General features: G+C 36.9%; 2 protein-coding genes and 1 long non-coding RNA gene across 9 annotated transcripts in view; 2 read left to right on the top strand and 1 right to left on the bottom strand.

The window, feature by feature from the left end:
• The window catches only part of LOC126980024 (serine/threonine-protein kinase pakA-like), a 29,208-nt gene extending 25,604 nt beyond the window's left edge, over window positions 1-3,604 (bottom strand). For 2 of the 7 annotated variants that reach the window (XM_050829650.1, XM_050829652.1), the window contains exons 1-3: window positions 3,102-3,604; window positions 2,476-2,770; window positions 1,125-1,193 (exon numbers count right to left, since the gene is read on the bottom strand). In XM_050829650.1, coding sequence (XP_050685607.1) covers window positions 1,125-1,193; window positions 2,476-2,770; window positions 3,102-3,254 — 517 coding nt within the window. In that variant the 5' untranslated portion in view covers window positions 3,255-3,604. The remainder of the gene's footprint in view (window positions 1-1,124; window positions 1,194-2,475; window positions 2,771-3,101) is intronic. The other 5 variants (XM_050829648.1, XM_050829649.1, XM_050829651.1 and 2 more) reach the window with 3 other exon arrangements.
• The window catches only part of LOC126980031 (uncharacterized), a 95,531-nt gene continuing 69,343 nt past the window's right edge, over window positions 586-26,773 (top strand). Inside the window, exon 1 of the long non-coding RNA XR_007732944.1 lies at window positions 586-673. This is a non-coding gene — a long non-coding RNA (uncharacterized LOC126980031). The remainder of the gene's footprint in view (window positions 674-26,773) is intronic.
• On the top strand, window positions 5,522-25,372 carry LOC126980028 (sodium/potassium-transporting ATPase subunit beta-2-like). Its single transcript, XM_050829657.1, has 6 exons — window positions 5,522-5,781; window positions 6,994-7,251; window positions 9,670-9,850; window positions 17,222-17,333; window positions 18,949-19,117; window positions 20,195-25,372. Exons 1-6 carry the CDS (start codon window positions 5,646-5,648, stop codon window positions 20,296-20,298), a joined length of 960 nt encoding a protein of 319 aa, XP_050685614.1. The 5' UTR covers window positions 5,522-5,645; the 3' UTR covers window positions 20,299-25,372.

The following is a 26,773-nucleotide window of genomic DNA, read 5'->3' as shown; positions in this document are numbered from 1 at the left end:
TATCTTCTTCAACACTCAGATTGTGGCTTCAGTATTATATTATGTTATATACGATGGGCGAAGTAACATGTGACATGATATAGTTATCATTTATCCAAACTTTTATTATGTTACCATTGCCAGTCTACTTTATTATTATGACCTGTCTAATATAATGGATTATGTCCCTTTTAATTTATCTTCTATCTACCAAGAAATTTAAAAAGCACCAATTGAGCATTGTGGTAGCACTTTGTCTGACTTTGGAAGGTTTCGGTTATTTACAAAAATTGGACAGAGATAGAGTGATTGCAATCTGTTGGTCAATGTACAGCACTTGTCCACTTCATTTAATAAATCACACTGTTTTAGGTTTTACATAATATCGGTATTACAAATGAATGCCTGCAGAAGCTAATGAAGTATGTGATATGGTTAATATAATAATATATAATATAATATTGACACACTTTTCACACAAATTATCTTGCCCCAAGTTAAGCATATATAGCCTGTGTTATGGGTTACAAGACAATGATATATTTAATACAATATACTTACTTAAACATAGATAAATCCATATAAACATACATAAAAACATTTAAACATCCATGACTCGGAAAGAAACATCCATATTCATCATATAAATGCTTGCACCTACCGGGATTCGAACCCGGGACCTCTAGCTTAGTAGGTAGGATTGCTAACCACTCGGCTATACAGGTCGTTAATGAATTTAAACTGATTGCCCTATTTTATTTCATGTATATAACTTCATTAAATACTATTGGTGACAACAGCAACCTTGGAATAGCCTAACATTATATTTAATTTCTTTTTTTGTTTCTTGTTATTCTTATTACCTATACTTATTAATAATTGTATATGGGGTAAACATTTTTTTAAATCATTCAACATAAAATGACAAATTTTGGCAGCTCCTTCAAAAGATTATGTGCCATATGATCTATATTCGTACATAGTGCCACTCTTGGCCTAAAGTAGATGTGCCATAAAATCCAGTGCTTTTGCACAGTGTGCTATGAATTATTATCAAATTGTACTTAAACTAGTTATCCTTCCGGCAGGTTGCCTCGTAAACTCCATAGCAACTATTGACTTGATTGAATTTGTATATACCATACCTTGTAACAAATGCATAGGAACAGCTCTTGGTACTAATCTACTGCTATTCAGACTGGAGCTCTCTGTTCCTGAAATAGTACCAGAAGATATATTAATAATCTGTGACATTTGCAAAACTTCAATTCCAAGTGAAAACAAATTCAACAGGTTCTGTGTAATAAATTCAAATATTTTTATTCAAAATACGATATAAAATCACTTATTGAAAGTCAAAAACTACCACCCATTCCAAAAGGTATGCCTACAACCTGAGAAGAACGGGGATACAAACTCAGCAGGCAAATATGTAGCAGAGACTCGACTAAGCAGATTAATTGTTGTCATGATTCGTTTGGATAATCAAATATCTGGATAGTTGAATATTTAAATAAAAGCCATTTTTGTATAGTACATTGAAAAAGTATAGACCATATGTAGGTAAATACATAAAATGTGGAAGTGTACAAAATTATTAGATTATTTATTTATTATATACGGGCGAACCCTTTTTACAATATTAAAACTATGAAACTGATACAATATTTACTTAACTAACAAATAATAATATTTAACTAACTAATCAACACATCTTAATTTCTAATTATAAATAAACATGGTTTTAGTGTGTCTTGCCACAGATAGTAAACTAGTATTATATAAATCAATCCAGTTTATCTGGTTGTTAGTAGCTTCGCTGAGCCTAAAAATAGGAGAGTGATGATACACACCTGTTTTCAACAATTGAGTAGAAAAGTAAGTGTGAACAGAAAAATTTAATAAAGCTAAAAGTTGACTACAATCAATATAACTTGATAAATTTTAAATGTAAAAATATAATCACATTAATTAATTAATCATTATTATGATTGAAAAAAAAAAACATTTCATATATTATCATAATTTTTTTAATTGATGTATGTTAAAATTACATTTTATGTGCAATAGGCAGGCAAACTCATGGTATTATACACAGCCCTGTATAAATTATTATGCAGCCCGAAGTTACATGTTTGTCTTGACTTCAAACATTTTCTACAAATTTACAAATATGAATCCATATAACTGAAGTCTAGATAATCAAGTCTCTACTGTACTGCATGTTTTTCCTATGAAATAGAACTACAAACAAGCATGCAGGTAGTTTGAAGTTTTATTTATGTGAGAAATCTAAGCAATGCTATAAAAATAACTTATTGATATAATTATTATATATATAAGTATTATTAATGCACAGTACTGTATTGAAGCTACAGATACACATTTTGGCATAAGCATATCTGTGATATGCCTTTCTGTGATTTTCTCCTATTAAAGGTGTTCATTGTGCTCTTGAAGATTTACATCAAAAATATATTAATTAGTTGTACTTACTATTATTATTTGTTAATAATGTTCTACTTAATGATACAACAGGTTGTAATGATCGCCCATCCAGCATCAATGGAGGCACTCTGTGGACTTTTCCATTTGATACTGGACTTCCATAACTCCATTTCCTAGTAGTTATGTTTCTTTCTTCCCAATTTTTCATATGTGTTTTTGCAGCCTCTAATAGTTCTGCTATTACTGTAGAGCTTTGCACTAAATGGGAGATTACTGTCTCACTTGTGGTTTGTAACATATTTACCAATTGCCTACTATCGGACATGAACTTATTTTTTGACATCTGTAATAAATTTAAAATTATATAAATAGGTTTGATCATAACTTACAATACAACTTTAAAATGACATTACAACAACACTTAAGAAGAAGGTATGATCAAAGCAAATAAATAATAATTAAATATATAGATATAATAAAAAGGAGATATCAATTTATTAAAAATAATGATAACTATATAGTATTTTATATTCAGATCTTTTAGTAATATATTATAACATCATTCACTTAGAATTAAATAGCTGAGAGATTAAAAAATTAATATTTTCAAATGTTAAATACTTTACTCTTTTTTAGATGCAATTAGCGGTCTAAAAAATATTCATGAAACTTACACTTAGTTGTAGTCTCAATTCATTAGCATCTCTCATAGCATTGATTTTTTCAGTTTCTTTCTCGGCTGCAGTCAACTTCCAAAATTGTAATTCTTGCCCCAATTCAATATTTTGTTCCCTTAGATTTCTGAGTTTATCCTCAAGGATCGACATAACGTTAGTTTAAAATATACACGAATCACGATATAATTGTAAATGTACTTAAAATACGTTACACCAACAACGGTTTTTATTATTTATATATATATTAAAATAAAATTACATAATATTAGATTACAAACTCATAAATTCCGTCTCCGAAATTAAAATTATAAATGAAAATTGAAAACAATTCATAAAATTGTGGAACTTTGAGCAAAATATTTCATTTTCAGTTTTTTTTTTTATTTAATTCATCATTTCATGACCATGGAAGCTAATATTATTATAAAGCTTAAGACATACTATCAAAACGCGACTCCACTCCACGCCATCCGACGCGTGTCAGTACTAATCAATGATCAATCCCATATATTTAATACGTTCAGAAACATATATGCAACACGCCATGTGATCACACGCGGTAAAATCCAGTCGAGCTAGATCGGCATGTTGCCAGGAGTGGAGGAACACATGCTACCCGATGCGTGTTAACTGTTAAGCAGTGTGTTTCTAGTTAACACCCGACGCCACGCGTCAATTGTACGAGAACTTTCGTGGTGTATGAAGTATGAACGCTATTTATAAAAATGACTGATGATCAATTAATATACAGAGATAAAAGATACCCGGTGTTATACGACATGAGTTCAGACCAATATGGGGATCATAATATTCTAATACGACGGGTCATTTTTTTAGGTTTTTCACGAAAATAGTAATAATGAAAACTTGGTGCGACTTTCTCTATCAGTCTATTCCAGTCAATTATTTCAGTAAGTAAAACGACATGAAAGGAATATAATTATATATAAAAATTACCCAACATCATCGGAATAAAAAAATGAAAATAATCTTATATATAAAATTCTCATGTCACAATGTTAGTTACCTCACTCCGCCGTAACGGCTTTACTGATTTTTACCAAATTTTATATGCATATTCAGTAGGTCTGAGAATCGGCTACCATCTATTTTTCATCCTCCTAAATGTTAAGGGTAGTCCACCCAAAAAAATTTTTTTTTTATTTTTTTTATTTTATTATGATTGAGAATTGAAAAATACATTCAAATTAAAATTTTCGCCTTTCTACGATCTACAACTATTTTTGTATCACGATTTTTATATTATTCTGTTCCATCCACCAAAGCGATATACCAGGGTTGCAAGATGGCAATCGAATACAATAACTGTAGAACGATATATTTGGTAGGTCTGAGAATCGGTTGCATCAAAATTTTAATAATTGTTTTTTTTTAAATATTTTATATGGCAACGTTGTTTGGTCAGCTAGTATTTTATAAAAAAGGGGGAATTTCAGGGGTTTCAAATGTCAAAGTTAGTTAACGTAGGGACCAATTTATTTTTATGGTTAGTAGTTTTTGTTTTAATTATGGTCAATAGAAGTTTACCTATATTTTAAATTTAAAGGAAAAATAAAACCAACGCTCTAATTTATTTGATAATAATAAAAAGACCCCACATTTGGCCGGTTTTTTATTATTTTGTATTACTCATTCTTACTATGTTCAGCCATTCGGGAATATCTGCCTATTGTGCAACAAGTGCGACAAGTTGTCGATGGCCTACGAAAGCGAAGTTGACTCGCTTCGCCCGTGCGGTCATTCGCTGTGAAAATGAAATACATTTATTTAATGAATCCAGTATCTTTTCGTCTAATACGTTTTCTTATTCAAGTTTTTCTGCGTTATATCTAAACCCAAAATCTGCAATAAATTTTCCTCGAAATCTTCAACTAGCTCGTCTTGTAATAGTAAATCCATGGCAACGTCGCTACCGTTTCGCCTTTCACATGATACTGGCAAAGCTAATGTAGATTGCAACGTCGAGTGGGGTGTTGTGTATGTGCACGGCACACGTTAGGTGTCGCCACACCGTGTCGGATCGCGTGTTGATAGTATGTATTCAACTTTACTATTAATAATATTATAAAATAAGAATTACAAATTGCAATCAAAAATCTCAAAAATTCAATTTTACGTATTTCTATGTTTTAAGACAAAAATATAAAATAAATCTTCTCCACAGTGTTTATGTATTATTTAAAAGGATTTAACAAACTGAATTTGATAGTAAATCTTGAACGCTTTTGAAAAATTGTCTCTTTGAGTTTTTTAAACTTTCAATATAATGCTTTAACTTTTTGTAAAATATAAAATATATATTCTTTGACTGTCGTCTGTCAAGTGTCTGAGATACTGTGGTCTGTGGTCTGTGAGTGCGGGACGAACTAGGTACGAAGCCTTGAGACTTGAACTTTGAAGGCGCCGAAACTCGAAGTTTTGTCAATTGTCAGTTTTATTTTGTTTAGTTTATTTTGGTGATAGTTCGGTTAAACCTTAAATTACGTTAGAAGTTCGTACTAACTTTATTTTTATTTCATTATGCAACGAAATCGAAAATTAGAAGAATTTGAAATCGAAACTAAGCCTACAAGACGGTTTGGACCGCAAACATATAAAGATTTTATTTATAATGAGGAAACTGGCGCATTCTTGGGAAGAACAACTAAAAGTTGGGGTTAGTTATTTGAATTTATATTTATTAAATTTGTATGTATTAGATAGTATCAATGGTACAATTTTTTAATGCTAGAAGTTGGTACAATTTAATCTTTTGCTCAAACTGTTTTAAAATACCATCACATTATTTATTCTGGGCGTGGCAAATTTTTATCGATAAAGTTTTAAATGAATACAATGTAAATAGTATGAAGCATTATATTTACTTATTTTATTGAAATGAAAAACATTAATTGGGCATTGTACTTCCTTATATAGTCTTAGTTTGATAAAGTTTATGTCCTGCCAAGCTTGTCCATATCATTGTATTGCCTACTACCAGCCTATTAAAACACAAAAGTGTATTATATTATTACCAATTCATAATATCACTTGTAATACCATTCATAAAATCTACCACATCCTCTTTTAAGTATATGCAAGATGGTAATTAACCATCTTTTATTGGAGTGAAGATTGAAGTTCCTTGTGGTCTATTTCACAGGTCATTCTTGCTTCTGTGATTCTGTTGGTGTTGCAAGAATGTATGGGGGCTGTGATCACATACAAACAGTTGTTCAAGTCGCCCTCACACAAGTATTTCTTATTCCTGTAAAAATGTTAATGTCTTACTATTACAGCCTCAAATGTGGTGATTGGGTCAAATTTCTTGTGCTTTATACCAGAGATAATAGAAGTAAAATAGATTAGACACTTATTTTTTCACAGTTTATTCTAAGTAACATCTGATATATTATATATTTAAAGTAAATTACAGATTTATTACATTAATTATGTAAAGATTATGATATATATTGATCACCTTTCATACAACTAACTAAAAATTTATGTAATGGTCTAAAATATGTATTGTATAAAATAGGGATTTAAAAAATGTTACATGAATTAATATTTACTGAATGAATAAATGTAGGGCTATAGTATTATTTTATTTATTTATCACTTACTATAGAGTTATTAGACATTATTGGAAGTGACCACAGCAATCACAGGAGAATGATTGGGTTTGGTAGTCTTAAGTACTACGTCAAAGATTGGTTTCATTTTCGTACCTACGCCATAAAGTGCGGGGTGGTCTCCTGCATGTTGTGTTGCCTGTCAGTCCATCTGGGTAAACACTCAATTATTAATACTTACATTGTTAAATTGGTTATTTAGTATGTTGTCTTAAATTATATTTTGTGACCTTAAGTATTGTGTTTGTTTTTAGCCAAAATCATACTGTTCTACATAATATTTTATGCTGCGCTTATCAGTCTGTTTGCGGTGTGTATGGCGACATTTATGCAGCATTTTATAAACCCAAGAGTGCCAAGGCTACAGCTACAGGGCAGCTTGATAGGGACTAGTCCCGGTTTGGGTTTCCGCCCCTTGCCCGAAGATGTCCGCAGCACACTTATCTGGTATAAAGGCACAGGATATGATAGCTATAAATATTGGGAAGACCAGCTGATCGATTTTCTTTCAGGTAAGTTTTAAGTTATTAAATAAATGAAATAAAATTTTAGTTAAATTCCTGTATGCAGTTTCTATTGACTGATAGAAAGGCTCCAGCTTCATTTATAATATGATCATGACATCTTCACTGCTCTGCGCCAAAGTCAACTCCAGGAACAGATTTGCAGCTAAAGTATCTTAAAAATCTTGATAGTTAAACAAGAACGTAATAGCCACATGTTATTAAATTTTATAATTTTTTGGTAACTTGCTACAACAAACTGAAAACAAAAAACTTCAATTTCTAGGAAACTAAAGATATTCTAAATCTTTTATCTAACCTATATTCCAGCTTTACCAGATAAAATATTTCATTTTTGGGTTCCAAACAGCTTGCATCTCATTCTCACTTAATTCTCACTCACTAAAATGTGCAGGTTGTATGAGATTGGGGATTGATCTGCTATTCAGAGGGAGATATGTCAATATCTTGGAGAATGCTTAGTTTGCTAGTGCAATCTGCCAGATTGCTCTGTGGCTCGCACAAAACATCAGAGGATGAAAGATGCATGTTTGATAAAATATTCCATATTTTACAGAGGGCTGTATGCATTGTTGTTTGTTATCAGCAAACCACAATCCTATCACTATCTTGGTATAGTTATACCAGTCAACAATCACATGTCCGATCAGGTGGCGATCTTCTGGTATACCTATAACACAAGATGAGCAGCGGCTATCGAGAACAAGGAACAACTTCCATGATTTGGGCTTCTGGAAAGTTCAATAAATGCAAGTGGTCCATCAGCTTCCTCACTGGTTGCAGTATCGCAAAATCGTTGTCGACGGATATTGCTTGAATCTGAAGACCATGAAAGCTGGAGTTTTCCAAGGCTGTGTGCCATCTGTAAATAAATGATCGCATTTTTTTTGCTCAGCTACGGGTCTCATCTGCACAATTCCACTTGAATATCAAAAGAGTGTAAATGCCGATGGTAATCTACAATTTGTTTACCCAGGGTGTTAAAAAAAGATCGCGAAAGACGACCAAAAAGCCGCTTTCTCCTACGAAACATCTATCATATCATCAAACTTTCGATCTACGCTTCTTCACACATGGCCAACAAAACTAAGTCATTTTTAGCCAAAAAAGTACAACTCATCACCCATTCTGCACATAGCCCCGACCTAGCACCCTGTGATTTTTGTATTTTCCCCAAAATCAAAGATTTCATGAGAGGTTTCACTTTTACCAAATCCCAAGAGGCAGTGATAGCGTTCAAACAGCACGTAGAAAACATGCCTTCAGATCATAGACCATCACCATCTGGATGTGTGGCGGTCCTCCATAGTGCGGTTTTCAAGGAGCTTTCTTCCACGTACTACAAACCTTCAAAAAAAGCGCGTACACATTCCTGAAATGCCGGCAACGCTCCTGTGATTCCTCTGGTGTTGCAAGAGATTGTGGGCGGCGGTGATCACTTAACAACAGGTGACCCGTACGCTCGTTTGTCCTCCTATTCCATAAAAAAAAGATCTGTGGTCCTCCTGTTTTAAAAAATGGTTCGATCGCATGAAAAAATATTTTAAATGTAAAGGAGGGTATTTTGAAAAGCAATAAACATAATATTCTGGTTATAACATGTTGTTTTTTTAAGTTACGAAAAACTTTTAGTGTGACCTACGTATCTCTATAGGTTATAGGTTATCACGGGCTATTATCCGCAACTCGACGACTACAGCGCGCCTATTTTGCGTGGTGAGGAGGGCGGCTAATCCTGCCACCCTAGTTCCTCAAGGTAATGTATCAAACCTCTGATGTCACCCATGACCTCGGGGAGAGTCCTCGGTGACCCCAGGTGTTTGGCCCGGTATGAGGCCACACTCCTACACTCCAAAATGACGTGTGCGGCCGTTTCGTCCGCCTCCGTGCAGGCTCTGCACAGTGGGCTGTCGGTGACACCTATATTGAACAGATGCTTGTTAAAAGGGCCGTGACCCGTTAGTACATGAGTTATTTTCCGTAACCTAGGTCGTGGAAGTTTTACTAGCTTGCGAGAGAGCTTGGGGTCTATTTGTGGTAGAGCTTCTTTTGCTTGTCTACACCCACTTACGTTCATCCAGTACTTATTATGTAATTCCTTGGTGTGTTGGCGTATTACCTTCGTAGGCCAGCTAGGCGGGAGAGGGATAGTTGGTTCTGGTCCTTTTGCTGTCATCGCTGAGCCTCTCCTGGCCAATTCATCAGCGGCATCATTCCCTCGTGAGTTACTGTGTCCCTTTATCCATTGAAGAGTTACTTGGTTGTTATTTTCGCATAACTCCCTCAGACATTGGTGACAGTTGTATATTAGCTTAGAGGTGATAGTGTGTGTACGTATCTCTATCTGATGTGAGTATCTCAATATCTCTATTTCCAGCTCTACAAACACTATAATTTTCATTCCAGTATACAAGAAAAAAGGCCAGACTGCAGGCGCTGGTCAGAACATCTACAACTGCGACTTCAAGAACCTGCCGCCGGTGGGCAAGGTGTGTGATGTGGACATCCGAGGCTGGGAGCCCTGTATAGAAGAGAACCACTTCTCCTTCCACAAGTCTTCACCATGCATATTTCTAAAATTAAACAAGTATGCTGTTTGTTATTTAATCACTTTTACCAGTGGGAGGATCCTTTGCACAGGATGCCGGCTAGATTATGGGTAGCACAACGGCGCCTATTTCTGTCGTGTAGCAGTAATGTAAGCATTACTGTGTTTCGGTCTGAAGGGCGCCGTAGCTAGTGAAATTACTGGGCAAATGAGAATTAACAACTTATGTCTCAAGGTGACGAGCGCAGTTGTAGTGCCGCTCAGAATTTTTGGGTCTTTCAAGTATCCTGAGCGGCACTGCATTGTAATGAGCAGGGCGTATCAACTACCATCAGCTGAACGTCCGGCTCGTCTCGTCCCTTATTTTCATAAAAAAATGGTCTTATCAGCATGCAAGTGAGCGATAAACAGCCTGAGAATGTCCTCAAATTTGTTCTAGGATTTCATATTGGACCATTCAAACGTCTAAATAGACTATGACAGCTGTGAACACATCGAAAAAAATGGAGTTTAGAGAACCTATATTTTGAGCAATGAACACACACTTAACACAAAGTGTCATACAAATCGCTAGTGTAAGACGTAGCTTGTCACACTAATGACTAACTTGGCCTATTTGATCTTACAGCAAGAGACTGTATCTAGACGTATAAATTATGTAAGAATTTCAGTATGAAATGTTTTTAGGGATGTGCCAAAATTCGGTGGACATTCGATTTAAGTAACGGAACTTTAATAGCCTAAGTGCTAATTCCTTGCGCGACGGAGAATGCTCGGGGATTCAGTAATGTGTGAATAGCTCGATGTCTTGGCATTTATCAAGCTGATTGTTTTGTCTATTTAAGCTGTTTGGCCTGTCCTTACGCGTGGTCCAACATCGAACCAGACAAAATCCGGTTTAGCTCGTCGTCACTTTTTCATTTGAGTACACATTCATCATTCATAGAAGTGTTTAATTTTTTTTTATTATATTGTTGCAACCCTTCGAAGTATATGACGAGAGTCAAACTTCAAGACATTGTTAATTTCAACAGCTCCGTCAGCAATACTGGTAGCTCAGCGGAAAAGTGTTTACTTTAGACGCTGTAGACCCGGGTTCGATACACCTACCAGTGTATGGATTTTTTTGGGTTTTGTAAAGTTTAAGGAAATTTCTAGTAAGTTCAGGATCAAATCGAACAGAAAAAAAGGGATGGAAAATGTGTAAGCAGGATAAAAATAGTTAAAAGAATTTTCTAGTACAATTTAAATTTAAAGATGGAATGGGTGAATCATTTTGAAAATAGAACGAATCCGGGGGTATATAAGCCGTACTAAGCGTGGCCTACGGAGTTCTAGTTCTGACTCGAAAGTGTAAAGAAGAAGAAGCAGAAGAAAAGAAGAAGCAGTGAAAAGTGCAAGTGTTCCAAGAAGAAGAAGATAGAAGAGACTAAGTGTTCGGTGCGGTGTGACGCGTTGAAGGTATCGCCGCCCACAAGAGGAACAGCGGCAGTCCGGCGAAGCGCAAGTTCAGAAAAAGTGAACGCAAATAAAGACTCGTTCCTATAAGCGGAGTATTATTTCCAATCCCTGACCCACTCTCGTGTCAATTGGTGTCAGAAGTGGGATTGGAAAGATGCCATTAGTGCCCAGGAACGAGAAGGGAGTGACCACGCGAGCGGGAGCAGCTGCAGCGGCAGAGGACGAGTCAGAAACATCCGGCTCTGGACTCAGTGCGACCGTGTCAGCACCGTAGGCTCCTACCGTAGACATCAGCGTGCTCATGCGCTGGCCAGTAGAAGCAAAACCCCAAGGATCTTCGTTAAGCAGACATGTGACGGAAACACTTTAGTTATAGAAGGAATGATAAATGGAAAATCTTGCCGTTTCACTTTGCATACGGGAGCCTCACGTACAGTCGTTAGCCAAAGAAGACTAGAGAGCATCGGAAGACGACATATGCGAGAAAATGTAAACTTAACACTCACAACAACTACCGGCCAGCGCATACCAGTCCAGGGAGAGAAGATCGTGGCCATGAAAATCGGGGATACGTTGTACTGGCAAAAAGTGATAATCGCGGATATCACAGATGACTGCATCATTGGGTTGGATTTTCTTCGAAATCATCAGTGTACCATTGACATGAAACATGGTGTATTGAAGCATGGAGGTGAAGAAATTCCAATAAAAGGCGGAACTGTTGGGAAAGTGTTGTGCTTAAAAGACACGACTTTAAATCCGAGATCGCAGACCTAGAGGGTCACCAGTTGATCAACGACCGACAGTACGGGTTTCGCCATGGACGTTCGGCAGGTGATCTTCTGGTATACCTAACACATAGATGGGCGGCGGCTATTGAAAGCAAGCGGGAAGGCCTGGCAGTTAGCCTGGATATAGCGAAGGCCTTTGATCGTGTATGGCACAAGGCGCTCCTCTCAAAACTTCCATCATTTGGGCTTCCCGAGAGCTTGTGCAAGTGGACCTCCAGCTTCCTCACTGGGCGTAGCATACAGGTCGTTGTCGACGGATATTGCTCGAACCCGAAGCCCGTGAATGCTGGAGTGCCCCAAGGCTGTGTGCTATCTCCTACGCTGTTTCTTCTGCATATCAATGATATGTTGGACACCTCCAACATGCATTGCTATGCAGATGACAGCACTGGTGATGCCGTATACACGGGCCATGCAGGTCTCTCTCGGGAAATCGTCGACCAGTGCCGGGAGAAACTTGTGTCTTCTATCGAGTCCTCTCTCGAGAAGGTCGCCGAATGGGGTAAATTGAACCTTGTCCAATTTAACCCCCAGAAGACTCAAGTTTGCGCGTTTACCACTAAAAAAACCCCATTTGTCGTATCACCGCTCTTCGAGAACACTTCTCTAAAAGCCGCGCCTAGTATCGGAATACTGGGTCTCGAAATCTCGAGCGATTGCCAATTCCGTGGCCATCTGGAGGGCAAAGCCAAATTGGCTTCGAAGAAGCTGGGCGTCATCAATAGAGCACGGCAATACTTCAAGCCGGCCCACATTCTAGCGCTCTACAAAGCGCAGGTCCGGCCACACATGGAGTATTGCTGTCATCTCTGGTCTGGTGCACCCCAGTATCTGCTCGATCCATTTGACCGCGTGCAACGTAGAGCAGCTCGAATTGTCGGGGACTCAGTGCTCTGTGAACGGCTGGATCACTTGGCGTTGCGTAGAGACGTCGCTTCATTGTGTGTCTTCTACCGCATTTATCACGGGGAGTGTTCCGAAGAGCTGTTTAACCTGATTCCTGCCGCCGAATTTCACCATCGCACGACACGCCACAAGTTAGGATATCATCCCCACCATCTGGATGTGTGGCGGTCCTCCACAGTGCGGTTTTCAAGAAGCTTTCTCCCTCGTACTACAAAGCTGTGGAATGAGCTTCCTTGTGCGGTGTTTCGGGGACGATACGACATGGGTACCTTCAAAAAAAGCGCGTACACCTTCCTTAAAGGCCGGCAACGCTCTTGTGATTCCTCTGGTGTTGCAAGAGAATGTGGGCGGCGGTGATCACTTAACACCAGGTGACCCGTACGCTCGTTTGTCCTCCTATTCCATAAAAAAAAAAAAAGAAAAAAGACCCTAAGACCCTAAGACCTTGTAAATGCGCTATAATAGAAAGAGAGACATCGGACACGACATGGATCCCAGCCAGGACTGTTGTGGGTAACTCCCAGATTGCGATGGTTCCCGTGTTTAATCCTCATGAGGACAAGCAAATCATTAGGAAGGGAACAGTGATCGGAGCTTGTGAGGAGATAGCTTGGTTAAGAAAGTGTGAAGAAGGGAGGAAGACCGAAGCTGCAAACCAGGATGTGAACATACAGAAACTTCTGGATGGCTGTAAGGACAATCTTACCAAGCTACAGTTAATAAAAGCGAGAAATTTCCTGCTACGCTACTCCGGGATTTTCTCAAAGAACGACGGAGACATCGGAAGAACTGGTTTGGTGAAACACAAGATCGACACAGGAGACACTGTTCCGATACGGCAAAGACCAAGACGTATTCCGTTTGCACGCGAACAAGAAGTGGAAGACATGATTCGGGATATGAAAGAAAATGATGTGATAGAACCGTCGTCGAGTCCATGGTGTTCTCCTGTGGTTCTGGTGAAGAAGAAGGATGGATCAACTAGATTTTGTGTGGACTATCGGCGTCTGAATGATGTTACTAAGAAGGACAGTTATCCATTGCCAAGAATCGATGACACCTTAGATTCACTTTGTGGCATGACGTGGTTCTCTACTCTGGATTTGAAAAGTGGCTACTGGCAAGTTGATCTGGACCCTAAAGACAAGGAGAAGACGGCTTTTTCAACCGGAAAAGGATTATGGCAGTTCAAAACAATGCCCTTCGGATTATGCAACGCCCCAGCTACTTTCGAAAGGTTGATGGAGTATGTGCTGGCAGGTATGTTGGGAGAAACCTGCCTTGTCTACTTGGATGACATAATCATTATGGGACGAAGTTTTGAAGATCATCTTAAGAAGCTCGAAAAAGTCTTCGCAAAACTGCAGGGTGCCAACTTGAAGTTGAGTCCAAAGAAATGTTCTTTCTTTCAACGTCAGGTGAATTACTTGGGGCACGTTATCTCGGAGCAAGGCGTTGCGACGGATCCTGCCAAGATAAGTGCTGTCAAGGACTGGCCGACGCCGGCAGAAAAGACACATGTGAGAGCATTCCTTGGACTATGCTCTGGACTATGCTCTTATTATCGGCGCTTTGTGAAAGGGTTTTCCGATGTTGCTAAGCCCTTACATCGACTGACGGAGGAGAAAAGAGCCTTTACCTGGGATGAAGACTGCGAACAAGCTTTCTTAGAGTTGAAGAAACGACTATGTGAATCCCCTATCCTCGGATATCCTGACACGGAGGGAAGATTCATAGTAGATATTGATGCTAGCAATTCTGGAATTGGTGGAGTGTTATCTCAGAAGAGGGGAGATCAAGAAGTTGTAATTGCATACTTCAGTAAATCTTTATCGAAGCCGGAGAGGAACTACTGTGTAACTCGTAGGGAGTTACTTGCCATGGTGAAGACATTACAACATTTTAAAAAGTACTTGTTGAGTTGCAAATTCCTTGTAAGGACTAATCATGCCGCCTTGAAGTGGTTACTAGAATTCAAGAATCCGGAAGGACAAGTGGCCAGATGGATTGAGCAACTTCAAGAGTATGACTTTGAAATCGAACATCGAGGAGGAAAAACTCATGGAAACGCAGATGCTTTATCTAGAAGACCTTGTCCGACGGAATGCAAACATTGCATTCGTCAGGAGGAGAAAGGAAATCCAATAATCCGACTGATCAGAACAGATTCGATCGATGGGAACTGGAGCAACGATGCAATGAGGAGAGCTCAGGAAAATGATAAGGATCTTCAACCAATTTTACATTGGCTAGCAAGTGGATCACTTAAACCAAAATGGTCTGAAGTGGCTAGACACAGTACGGCTACCAAGAGTCTCTGGGCACAATGGAATAGTTTGGTGATGCATGACGGGTTGCTCTGCCGGAAATGGGAAACCCCGCAAGGAAAGGATTGCCTTCTGCAACTGGTCGTTCCCAGGGAGAAGGTGAACGAGATCCTGAGAGCTTATCACGATGGTTCTTCAGGTGTACATTTGGGAATAAGAAGAACTCTCATAAAAATTAAAGAACGATTTTACTGGTTGCATTGCCGTGATGATGTGGAAGACTGGTGCCGTAAATGCAAGAGTTGTGCAGCTGTCAAAGGACCTCAAACCCGGAGCAGAGGAGCTATGAAGTTGTATAATGTTGGAGCTCCGTGGGAGAGAGTAGCTCTGGATATAGCCGGACCGTTTCCAGTCACCAAAGCTGGAAGCCGTTACATAATGCTGGTGATGGATTATTTCATGAAGTGGCCGGAAGCATTTGCTCTACCGAATCAAGAAGCAGTTACCGTTGCGACGAAGCTGGTGTATGAAGTTTTCTGCAGATTAGGTGTGCCTTTGGAGTTGCACAGTGACCAAGGGCACTTCGAGTCACAAGTATTTCAAGAAGTTTGCAAGATCTTGGGAATCCATAAGACCCGAACTACGCCATATCATCCACAGTCGGACGGGATGGTGGAGAGGTTTAACCAAACATTGGAGCGACATCTGGCAAAAGTAGTGGACAGTCATCAGGATAACTGGGATGAGTACATTCCACTGTTTCTTATGTCGTATAGAAGCGCAATACGCGAGACAACAACGGTGACTCCTGCGTACGACAATTTTGGAAGGAAATTGAAATTGCCAGCTGATTTACTCTCAGGCTGTCCACAGGATACTCCGAAAAGTATAACAGAATATGTGGATGAGTTACGGAAAAAGATGGTTGACATCTACGAGGAAATTAGAACAACTGGGCTTAAGGCAAGTGAACGGATGAAGACCCGCTACGATCGAAGAGCTAATATTCCTAGTTTTGAAGAGGGAACCCTGATTTGGTTACACAATCCTGTAAGGCGAAAGGGGAAGTCTCCGAAGCTCCAACCAAGTTGGGAGGGACCATATAAAGTAATCACAAGGATAAATGATGTGACTCTCAGGATCCAGCGTACCCCTCGAAGTCCCCCGAAAATCGTACATGTCGATCGGGTGGCTAAGTACTACGGAAGCAACGATGATCGGGACGATCATGTCTTGGGAGGGGGCAGTGTTGCGTAGCAACCCTTCGAAGTATATGACGAGAGTCAAACTTCAAGACATTGTTAATTTCAACAGCTCCGTCAGCAATACTCGTAGCTCAGCAGAAAAGTGTTTACTTTAGACGCTGTAGACCCGGGTTCGATACACCTACCAGTGTATGGATTTTTTTGGGTTTTGTAAAGTTTAAGGAAATTTCTAGTAAGTTCAGGATCAAATCGAACAGAAAAAAAGGGATGGAAAATGTGTAAGCAGGATAAAAATAGTTTAAAGAATTTTCTAGTACAATTTAAATTTAAAGATGGAATGGGAGAATCATTTTGAAAATAGAACGGATCCGGGGGTATATAAGCCGTACTAAGTGTGGCCTACGGAGTTCTAGTTCTGACTCGAAAGTGTAAAGAAGAAGAAGCAGAAGAAAAGAAGAAGCAGTGAAAAGTGGAAGTGTTCCAAGAAGAAGAAGATAGAAGAGACTTAGTATTCGGTGCGGTGTGATCCGTTGAAGGTACCGCCGCCCACAAGAGGAACAGCGGCAGACCGGCGAAGCGCAAGTTCAGAAAAAGTGAACGCAAATAAAGACTCGTTCCTATAAGCGGAGTATTATTTCCAATCCCTGACCCACTCCCGTGTTAATATATTACATTAGGAAAAAGGTCAATTAGCTTCCTAATGTAAGGAGAGAACCGCCCATGCACGGTCCCAGAGGTGTGTTAAGTGACGGTCGCTAATTCGTAGGTATGTTGTTTCAGAATCTACGGTTGGCGACCCGAGTTCTACAACGACACCGAAAATCTGCCCCATGACATGCCCAAAGACTTACAGACGAGTATCAAGAACATAACCAGTTACAACAGAGATTATGTGAGTATGAATTTCTTTCGCCTGAGAATATTACCCGTTACCTACGCTTGTTTTAGGGACATTAGTGGGTAATATGAAAAATATTTTTGACTTGAAAAAGTGCCCGTTATCAGTGTTTGGTAAACAGAAATTTGATAATGTCAGAGCCAAACAGAATAGACCTTCCCTCACTTCTGGGTTTAAATATCCAAATTAAATTTGTACCCAAATTTATGAACGATGCGGGTCTTGAACCTGGGCCTCGGGTTCCGTCGGAGCGCTCGTACCAACTAAGCCAACCTTCCGAGTGACGCAACGATCGTAAATCTTGGTATGTCTTGTTCAACTCTCAGATTGTGGCTCAATCTACAGGATCTAATTTACAGTTGAGAACCTGTTCAACCACAATAATTCTATATTAGGAAATTGAGATGTCGCTCTATCATATATTATATCATTAGTGGGGGAAGTCGAGTTAGTAAGTCTTTTGTGGGGCGATGTAGATGCTTTTACAACAAGATCCCAGAAAATGTTCAAAACAAAAGTATTACGTTATTCAAAAGAATTGTTAAAAAACACTTGTGTGGTAAAGGTTACTATAACATAAATGACTTTCTTAATGAAACCACAGATTGGGAATGGAGTGACTGCCCTCAGGCTATTAAATAACAAGTTTAATTGTACAATATTACTTTGTAAACATATTTTTTCGTTGAAAAAAAAAAAGCCCACTGAGTTTGTTGCTCCCATTCTTCTCAGGTCTGAAGCATTCATTTTGGAATGGGTGGTAGTTTTTGAATTTCAATAAGTGATGTCACATCCTATTTTGAATAAAAATATTTGAATTTGAATCAAATCTAAAGAGTTAGTTATTTTTAAATGATATCCCTCACATTCAACTTGCACAAATTGGTTCTTGTTTGTAAGTATCCTATTTGGAAAGTATCATTATATTATTTGTGACAGATGCAATATCAATGGTAAATGTTTCCATTTTCAAAATGTCTCTCAACAAACATTGTGTTCCTAAATTATTCTTGTCAATATTTTTTGTGATTTATTTATCTACCTCTTTAGAACAAGATACTAATACTACCTCCCAATTTACAATTAACTTTTTTTTGTATGATTGGCATTTATATAATACTTTAAATAAGGATGAATCTCGGTAAAATTAATGGCCCATACAAAATTTTTAACATGACTCATTGCTTTTTTGTAAGGCTTAGGCTGACCTCACACATCCGGAACGGCTCTCTGGATTCATATAATCTGAATTCACATTACTAATTAAGAAAGCCCGGAATACCATACAATACCAGTATGCTCCATGCATATTTTGATTTTGACAGATTATGAATTTCTAATAAATGATTAAATTAAATAAATAATTTTCTGCCCGTAATGTGGTACCGACTCTCCTTTCCTCTGTTCACATTTGAATGATGAATCCAGTGTTTCCGTTTGGATTTCTTTCAATATCACGGGACTACTGATCAATATAAATTTTTAAGATATGCGGGAGTCAAAGTGCCGTTAATTAGATTATGAATTTTAGATATTGAATCCAGAGAGTGATTCCGGATGTGTTAGCCAGCCTAAGGTTTTTGTTAGTTAAATAAATTTAATATTACAGGCTAATACTGTATGGGTGTCGTGCCAAGGTGAAACACCGACAGACAAAGAAAACATTGGACCCCTGCATTACATCCCTCACCCGGGCTTCCCAGGGTTTTACTACCCATACAATAATGCTGAAGGATACCTCAGTCCCCTGGTTGCTGTGCACCTTGTGAGACCCAGGAGTAAGTATCAGATATAATTTAGTTATTGATGTAAGTTTAAGGTCCTTCTTTTTCTTCAAATCATCTCAGCCGGAAAACGCCCACTGTTGGACAAAGGCCTCCTCAAGGATTTCCACGACGATCGGTCCTGCGATGCCCTCATTCCAATGTATTCCGGTAATATTAACCAGATCGTCGGTCCATTTTGTGGGGGGCCTACTAACACTGCGTCTATACGTGGTCGCCATTCGAGGAGTTTACTGCCCAACTGGCCATCTGTCCGTCGAAATATGTGCCCTGCCCACTGCTACTTTAGTTTCGCAATCATTTGGGCTATGTTGGTGACTGTAGTTCTCCTACGGATCTCCTCACTTTCCAAATCAAAGTTATGCCTTTTACCATTTACCACCACGTCTGAAATTTTGGACTTTGATGAGAAGAAGTGGCAAGAAACATATTGCCACACTTAATATTCACAGCTTCATCATTTTACAAAATATTTTAAATCATACAAAATACTCCTTATTGAGTACTCCTTATATATATATAGTACCAAATCACATGCACTGTAAGTAAATAAATAATTTAAAGAAAAACAGCTTAAAACATAGTTTCCGAAGCAATATAAATATTTGAAAACCGGAAAACGTCCACTGCTGGACAAAGGCCTCCCCAAAAATTTCCACGACGATCGGTCCTGCGCTGCCCTCATCCGTCGTATTCCGGCGATCTTGACCAGACCGTCGGTCCATCTTGTGGGGGGCCTACCAACACTGCGTCTTTCGGTACGTGGTCGCCATTCGAGGACTTTACTGCTCCAACGGCTGCTATCCGTCGAACTATGTGCCCTGCCCACTGCCACTTCAGTTTCGCAATCGTTTGGACTATGCCGGTTACTTTGGTTCTCCTACGGATCTCCTCATTTCTGATTCGATCTCGCTCCGAGCATAGCCCTCTCCATTGCCCTCTGAGCGACCATGAGCTTTCTCATAAGGCCCATAGTTAGCGACCACGTCTGTGTACCGTAAGTCATCACTGGCAACACACACTGGTTGAAATCCTTCGTCTTTTATATGTCATTTATATGTTTGGTTACAGCTGGCATTATAATAAACATTGAGTGTCGCGCTTGGGCCAGGAATATCAAGTACAACCGCAAGGAGAAACTCGGGATGGCCCATTTTGAGATCATGATTGAGTAGACACAAACATTACATTACATAAAGTGTGTCACAGGACATTTGATTACACTATTGGAACAGATATAATACATAAGTCTATTATAATTTGCAATTTACATGTCTTAGATTAAGGATTGGTCTCCGCTGCGCTAAAACTAGATATCGCAGGCGTATAGTCGCAAAGTGTGGCAACTAATACTACGCCCAAGTGGGCGTACTCGTGACGCTGTCGTGCCACATGTTCTGTTAAACTTTGCTAGTAATTGAAACTAAAATGCCGGGTTGCGTAGTAAAACTTTGTAATAATAATATTACCTTAAATAAGAAAGACACTGGGTAGACACTCACATATAATCAGTAAGTATTTTGTATTTTATTTATTTCAGTTAAAAAATTTGAAATTTCCCATTGAGTGTCAATATGCCATGCACACAAGCATTTAATAGTTGCCGTAATAAAAAGCTATTGCTCTTAGGTAGTGCCGTATCTAGTTGGAGCGCAGCGGAGACCAATCTTTAATCTAGGTTAAATGAATTTTCAATAGCTTGGGAAGATAATTTTTCGTTGGGAACGTCTTTTTTCCTACTTAAATCTAGCACCGAAATGCATTTAGCTACAGCTTCTGGGTTCTACAATAGATTGATGTTTATTTTATTAACAATCAAAAGGATGAATTACTACTTAATGATTACTACTTTTTAGATAATTTGATCTGCATTTATTTTACTTTTAAATGAAATTGAAGAATTGATTTCTACGTTTTAAATAATTTGATCTGCATTTTTATTTTTATTTTAAATGTATTTTGATTAGAGTAAGTATAAAAGACATTTTTATTGTTAGTACAGTCCGTTAACTAAATTAAATAATTGTCTTAGATAAAGTCTTATTGGTAACATACTGATGCACATGATATAAGAATCTCTTATATTTATTGTTATCTTTATATTTTTTGTAGTGAGTACAATTTTAATGCATTTACTGATTTTTATATTTTATAATTTTTACATTATCATCATGGACTAGTAAAAAAATAAGGACTCCGTGTCACCTTTCATAACAGTGTAGCTCCAAAACAAGCCGATTATCGTGTGAGTACATAGCCCCACGCACACACTTACACTACTACAGGCCGATAGGCGGCCATTATGAGAATTTTCATCGTCTGTGACAGATCAGTTTGCGTCTCAATAAAATATTTTAAAAATGCCGTTGTGCGTTGTGAAGAAGTGTAAAAACGATACTATATTTGTGGCCATATATGATTATTAAAGGGAGAAAAAATTGTGTAACTAGTATCCCCCGTAACCGCACACACACTAGCATAACGGTGCTTCACTTGCTAATATCACGGCGCGTTCCTTTTTTTACTCGTCCATTATTATCATGCTATATTTATATTGTCAATCATAATCTATAATAATTGTATTTTGTATTCCTTCAGGGTTATTAAATCAAACATTATTTTTCTACATTACATACATATTGGTTTTGTTAATTTATACTAATGGGTATTATAAATGTCAAACTAAGTGTCGGGCTCTAATTATCACCGATAAAAACTAAGTGATTTCATAAAATTCTCAGTGTACACCGTGCCGATACAATGGCAACATAAATGAATACACGGGTAGAAATAATCACTTAATTAATCATAAATAAACCGTAATCATGAAAATAAATCAAAAATTTAAAGTAAATACTCAGGTACTTGAAATTTTTAAACAAACAAATTATATAATATTACTAGCTGACCCGATAGACGACTATTCTGTAGATAATAAAAAAAATACTGTTTTATAGGAATTTGCCAATAATATTTCAAAACATCAAGAATTGTTTCGTAAAAAATGCTCCCTGTTGTTATAATGAAATTGTTTCACAGCAGAACTGTCAAACCGTGCGTCAATATATTCTCTCACAGAAAATATGTCCATACAAAACAAATATTGGAAATAAAAATAATTATGGGTCCCAAATCGAAATAAAAAGTATCCTATCTCTCAAGTTGGACTAAACTGCACTCCATGAAAAAAATCCCATTGAAATCCGTTCATTAGTTTAGGAGTCCATCGCGGACAAACAACGTGTCACGTAATTTATATATATTAAGACTAGCTGCCCAGACAGACGTTGTTCTGTAGATAATAAAAAAAATACTGTTTTTATAGGAAATTGCCAATAATATTTCAGAACATGAAGAATTATTTCGTAAAAAATGCTCCCTGTTGCTATAATGAAATTGTTTCACAGCGGAACTGTCAAACCGTGCGTCACTAAATTATCCCATAGATATTATGTCCATACAAAAAAAATATTAAAAATAAAAGTAATTATGTGTCCCAAATCGAAATAAAAACTATCCTATCTCTCAAGTTGGACCAAATTGCACTCCATGAAGTAATCCCAATTAAAATCCGTTCATTAGTTTAGGAGTCCATCGAGGACAAACAACGTGTCACGTAATTTATATATATTAAGATGTATTAAAAAAACAAATTTTAAGGCCTACGATTCGACGTCGGACAAGTAGGTATCAGGAGCCTAATTACCAAAATCAAAATACGAAGTTTCGGTTGACGGATCGTATATTTTCCTATTACGGAAGTGTTTCGGATCCGAAAATCGATACAAAGTTCGCGATTAGACATTTTGTCTTTCGTTTACCTTATTATTATTACCAAATTCAGTTGACATTCACTTTTTCACATTATTATGATCGTAACTACAACTTCACTTTTTATGTCTATGGTTCTGAAATGAAATCCGTCCAAACTCAATTCGAAGTTCGTCGTTCTTTCGTTTCGGACCGAAACTTCGGCTTTCGGATTTGGTAATAGACCTCCAGTGCCTACGCTAGCGCGCGGCTACTAGATTACTTACAGGTTGCTCCAAAATAATATTATGGAAAATTTATTTATTTAGGTGAATTATGTTTTATGTTTACAATTAGTAGCTCTGCCCGTGAATGCATTTCATGTCGCAATTGGACGTCATTCCAGAAAAACGTTGCAAACCACAATCATGTCGAAATTGAGTTAAGGCGACACTAAATGCCAGCGACCTTGAACGATATGAGTTCACAGCTGCCGGCCCGCCATCTATGTAACAAAGCCAATATTTTCAAAATTCTTGCGTGGAAAACAGTTTATATGCTTACAATCCTCGTTATTCACTACTAACTGAATAAATGAACCTACACAAAAAAGTACAAGCTATAAGAATAACTTTGCTGAGAGAAGTACCAAAAAACGCGTCACGCCAAGCCAAAACACTTGTTTAACTTCAAAGAAAAGTAGTAGTTCAAAAAGGCTCGGCAGTGTTAACTATAACCAACAGCAAGCATTAGCAACCTACAAATAAGACTTAAGGATATGTGTAACAGGATTAAATAGTGTTCATAGCTCGAGATGCTATACTTTCACCACAAAACTTGTCTAAAAACATCATGTTTATGTGTTTTCTGCTTACTCTTCGCCTTAAGAACACTAAACTGGTCACGTGATTCATATTAACAGACTGACAAAATATAGCAGCCATACTGTAACTCTTTAAATGGCATCATGACATAATAGCCCAATCCACGTTTATGGAATACACTAATATTTATTAAACTTTAAACACGAATTCCTTAAAATGTGATATTTGTGGCTTGGAACATTTTTCAGGAACTACGTCCAATTGTAACTCCACTCTGTATTGTAACTATAGCTGTCTATTTACGTGTCTCAATTTATATGTAGTTTGTAATTATTTTATTTATATCAAGTTTTATTATTAAGATAGTTATTATAATTATTGTGTTACTTATCCCTGTGAGAGAACCGGAATAATATGTTATACGGTTCTATGTAACGTGCACGATGATATTATTCAAGAATCAATTTATATTATGGCTTAAAATATATATGATGAGAGGATTCTCAAACATATTGATTTTATATTGAGATTAAGAAGAAATCCGTAAAAAATGTATAACATACGGCAATTGACCATGTTAAGTGAAATATAAATGACGTCACGGCTCAATAATCATTCGGCACCGCGTCATTTTTTGGTTATTATTTTACGTGTAATCGTTGATTTTTGAGGCATGACGTAATAATCGAGCACCATAACACATACAAGCATTATAAATAAATATATTGATAAAAACTAATTTAAAATAGTTTTTTCGAAAATAGCAAACGAACGACTTTATAGGGTAAGAATCCCAAAACTGTTTCTTCTATTATGTTATATATTATATCCTTAAGAGTTAATGAGAAATTGAAGTTTTATATTTTAAGTCGAGATTTGTGTTAATATAACCCACCGTAGTTTTATTGGCCATTAATGAATATAAATTATAATCGCAGGAATCTCATAATCTTAACATTGGTTTTATTGCGGTTGCAATATTTTATAAGACTTATTGAAATCTGCGAATATTGTCAGAAATTAAAAAAATGATAAGCATATATTGTATGTAGGTAAAACTTTCCTTTTTTAAACTTTTTAAATGAAAATGTTAAAATGAAATATTTTTCTCAATAATTGATAAAATAACTTGACTCTGCGCATCAATGACTATTTGTGTTATTTATTTGTTCTATGGTCGAACGTTTTCTTATAAGGACTATGATTTTAAATTACCAGGTTCATAGTTGCCGTGAGGATAAGGTTTACGACATTTATGTCATAACAACTTTGTATTAATAGGTAATACTTAGAGCAAGTAGGAGTTTTATATAATACAAAATGAAAAGACAGTGCTTACGTATATACAGGTTAATATTTTGCTAAGATTTCTCTCTTTTATATTGATTGTACTTACATTCCAATATACCTTATAAATATGAAATGATAAAGTTTCGTTTGAGTATTTTTATACTTTTTTATTCGTCCATTATAGGGGACACTTACCCTACGTAGAGCGTATTATGAACAAGATAATATCAAGTTATTAATAGAATTATCGAAAATTAACCTGTAATTAATATAATATAATTTTACCTATTAGTTGTAAAGTATATTTGTAAGTATTTGGTTGCTATGTGTAATAATATCCGTCCATTTCGAGTGCCTGATTTTTAATAAATTTTATACTATGAAATATGTGTATTATTTGTGTGTATGTTCATGTGTAGTAGAACCCAGCAACGGATAAATGAAAAATGTAGATTATAGACAAATTGATGGCCGGCAACACTCCTGTGATTCCTCTCGTGTTGCAAGAGAATGTGGGCGGCGGTGATCACTTAACAGGTGACCCGTACGCTCGTTTGTCCTCATTTTCCATAAAAAAATGCATATGCATGATGCACACGATGAAAAGGTGTGTCATACACAGTAATGGTTTTTGTTGACTAAATTAATTATTATTTAGAACAAAGGTACATCTTATGAGGTTTTTTGCTGTGTTTCAATCCAAAGCTTATGTGCAGGTTCTTATATTCAAATATATATACATACGTATTAGTTTATTCATTATAAACTGAAATATAATTAAGATTATGGTACTTATTTTTATTCAACTGTTTATCTCTATCTTAATAATAAAAAAATATAAACTAAAAGAAAAAATATATGAACAGAATAGCCGAATATAATATACCTTACTGGTATGTAACTTTATATATAAATACTCCATGGGGGCGCCAGCATATCTTTTTGAGGCTGCTGACTCAAGAGACTGACAACAGTACCAAATCTGCATACAAATGATTATTTACGATTACGATACAAATGATTATTTATTACGTTTATGTGGGAAAGGTTATTATAGCATAAACGATTTTCTTAATGACACCACGGACTGGGAATAAAGCGAACACCCTCAGGCTCTTTAACTATAAATGTTTATTGTACGATACCACATTGTAATCCATATTATATATCAAAAAAAAAGCCCGCTGAGTTTCTTGCGCCCATTCTTCCCAGGTCTGAGGCAGTCTCTTTTGAATGGGTGGTAGTTTTTGACGTTCAATAAGTGATTTTTAATCCTATTTTGAATAAAAATATTTGAATTTAAATTATTCATATCTAGAGCAGTTGCCAACTTGACGCAACGTGTTTGAGTTCGATGCACCGCGGATTACCTCCATGCTTGCATGCATGCGTACTCACCTAGTCGTAGGTGGGCGTTTTTTTTATTTTTTTTTCACCTTGACTTATGTCCTGCCCTAACTCCTATGGCTGATTCCTTTTAATGATTTTTTTTACACATCTTTACGTGAAATTATTTTTTTATATGAAAAAATATGATATCGACTTATTATTTTACTGCTTTAATAACTATTACATATATTTATATAGAAATAATTAATTATTTAAATTGAAAATACCCCCTTTTTAAGAAAACATAATAAATTGTTATGTGTTCTTAAGTAGCACCGTACTTTTTTATAAATTAAGTATTAATCTGATCTCATTGCATTGATTTTTAGTTCTATTTCTATACTGCATTTTCATGAGGAAATTTTAATGTAAAAGATATTAGAGCAGACGCGGTATT

The sequence above is a fragment of the Leptidea sinapis genome, chromosome 4 (assembly GCF_905404315.1).
Source record: "Leptidea sinapis chromosome 4, ilLepSina1.1, whole genome shotgun sequence".
NCBI lineage: Eukaryota > Metazoa > Arthropoda > Insecta > Lepidoptera > Pieridae > Leptidea > Leptidea sinapis.
This window is presented reverse-complemented; position numbering and strand designations above follow the sequence as displayed.

Excerpts from the sequence above, each read along its gene's own strand:
- LOC126980028 (XM_050829657.1), top strand. The coding sequence starts at position 5,646 with ATGCAACGAAATCGAAAATTAGAAGAATTTGAAATCGAAACTAAGCCT. Across the intron at positions 5,782-6,993 it reads AAGAACAACTAAAAGTTGGG|CCAAAATCATACTGTTCTAC; the intron begins GTTAGTTATTTG and ends GTTTGTTTTTAG. Across the intron at positions 7,252-9,669 it reads GCTGATCGATTTTCTTTCAG|TATACAAGAAAAAAGGCCAG; the intron begins GTAAGTTTTAAG and ends TTTTCATTCCAG.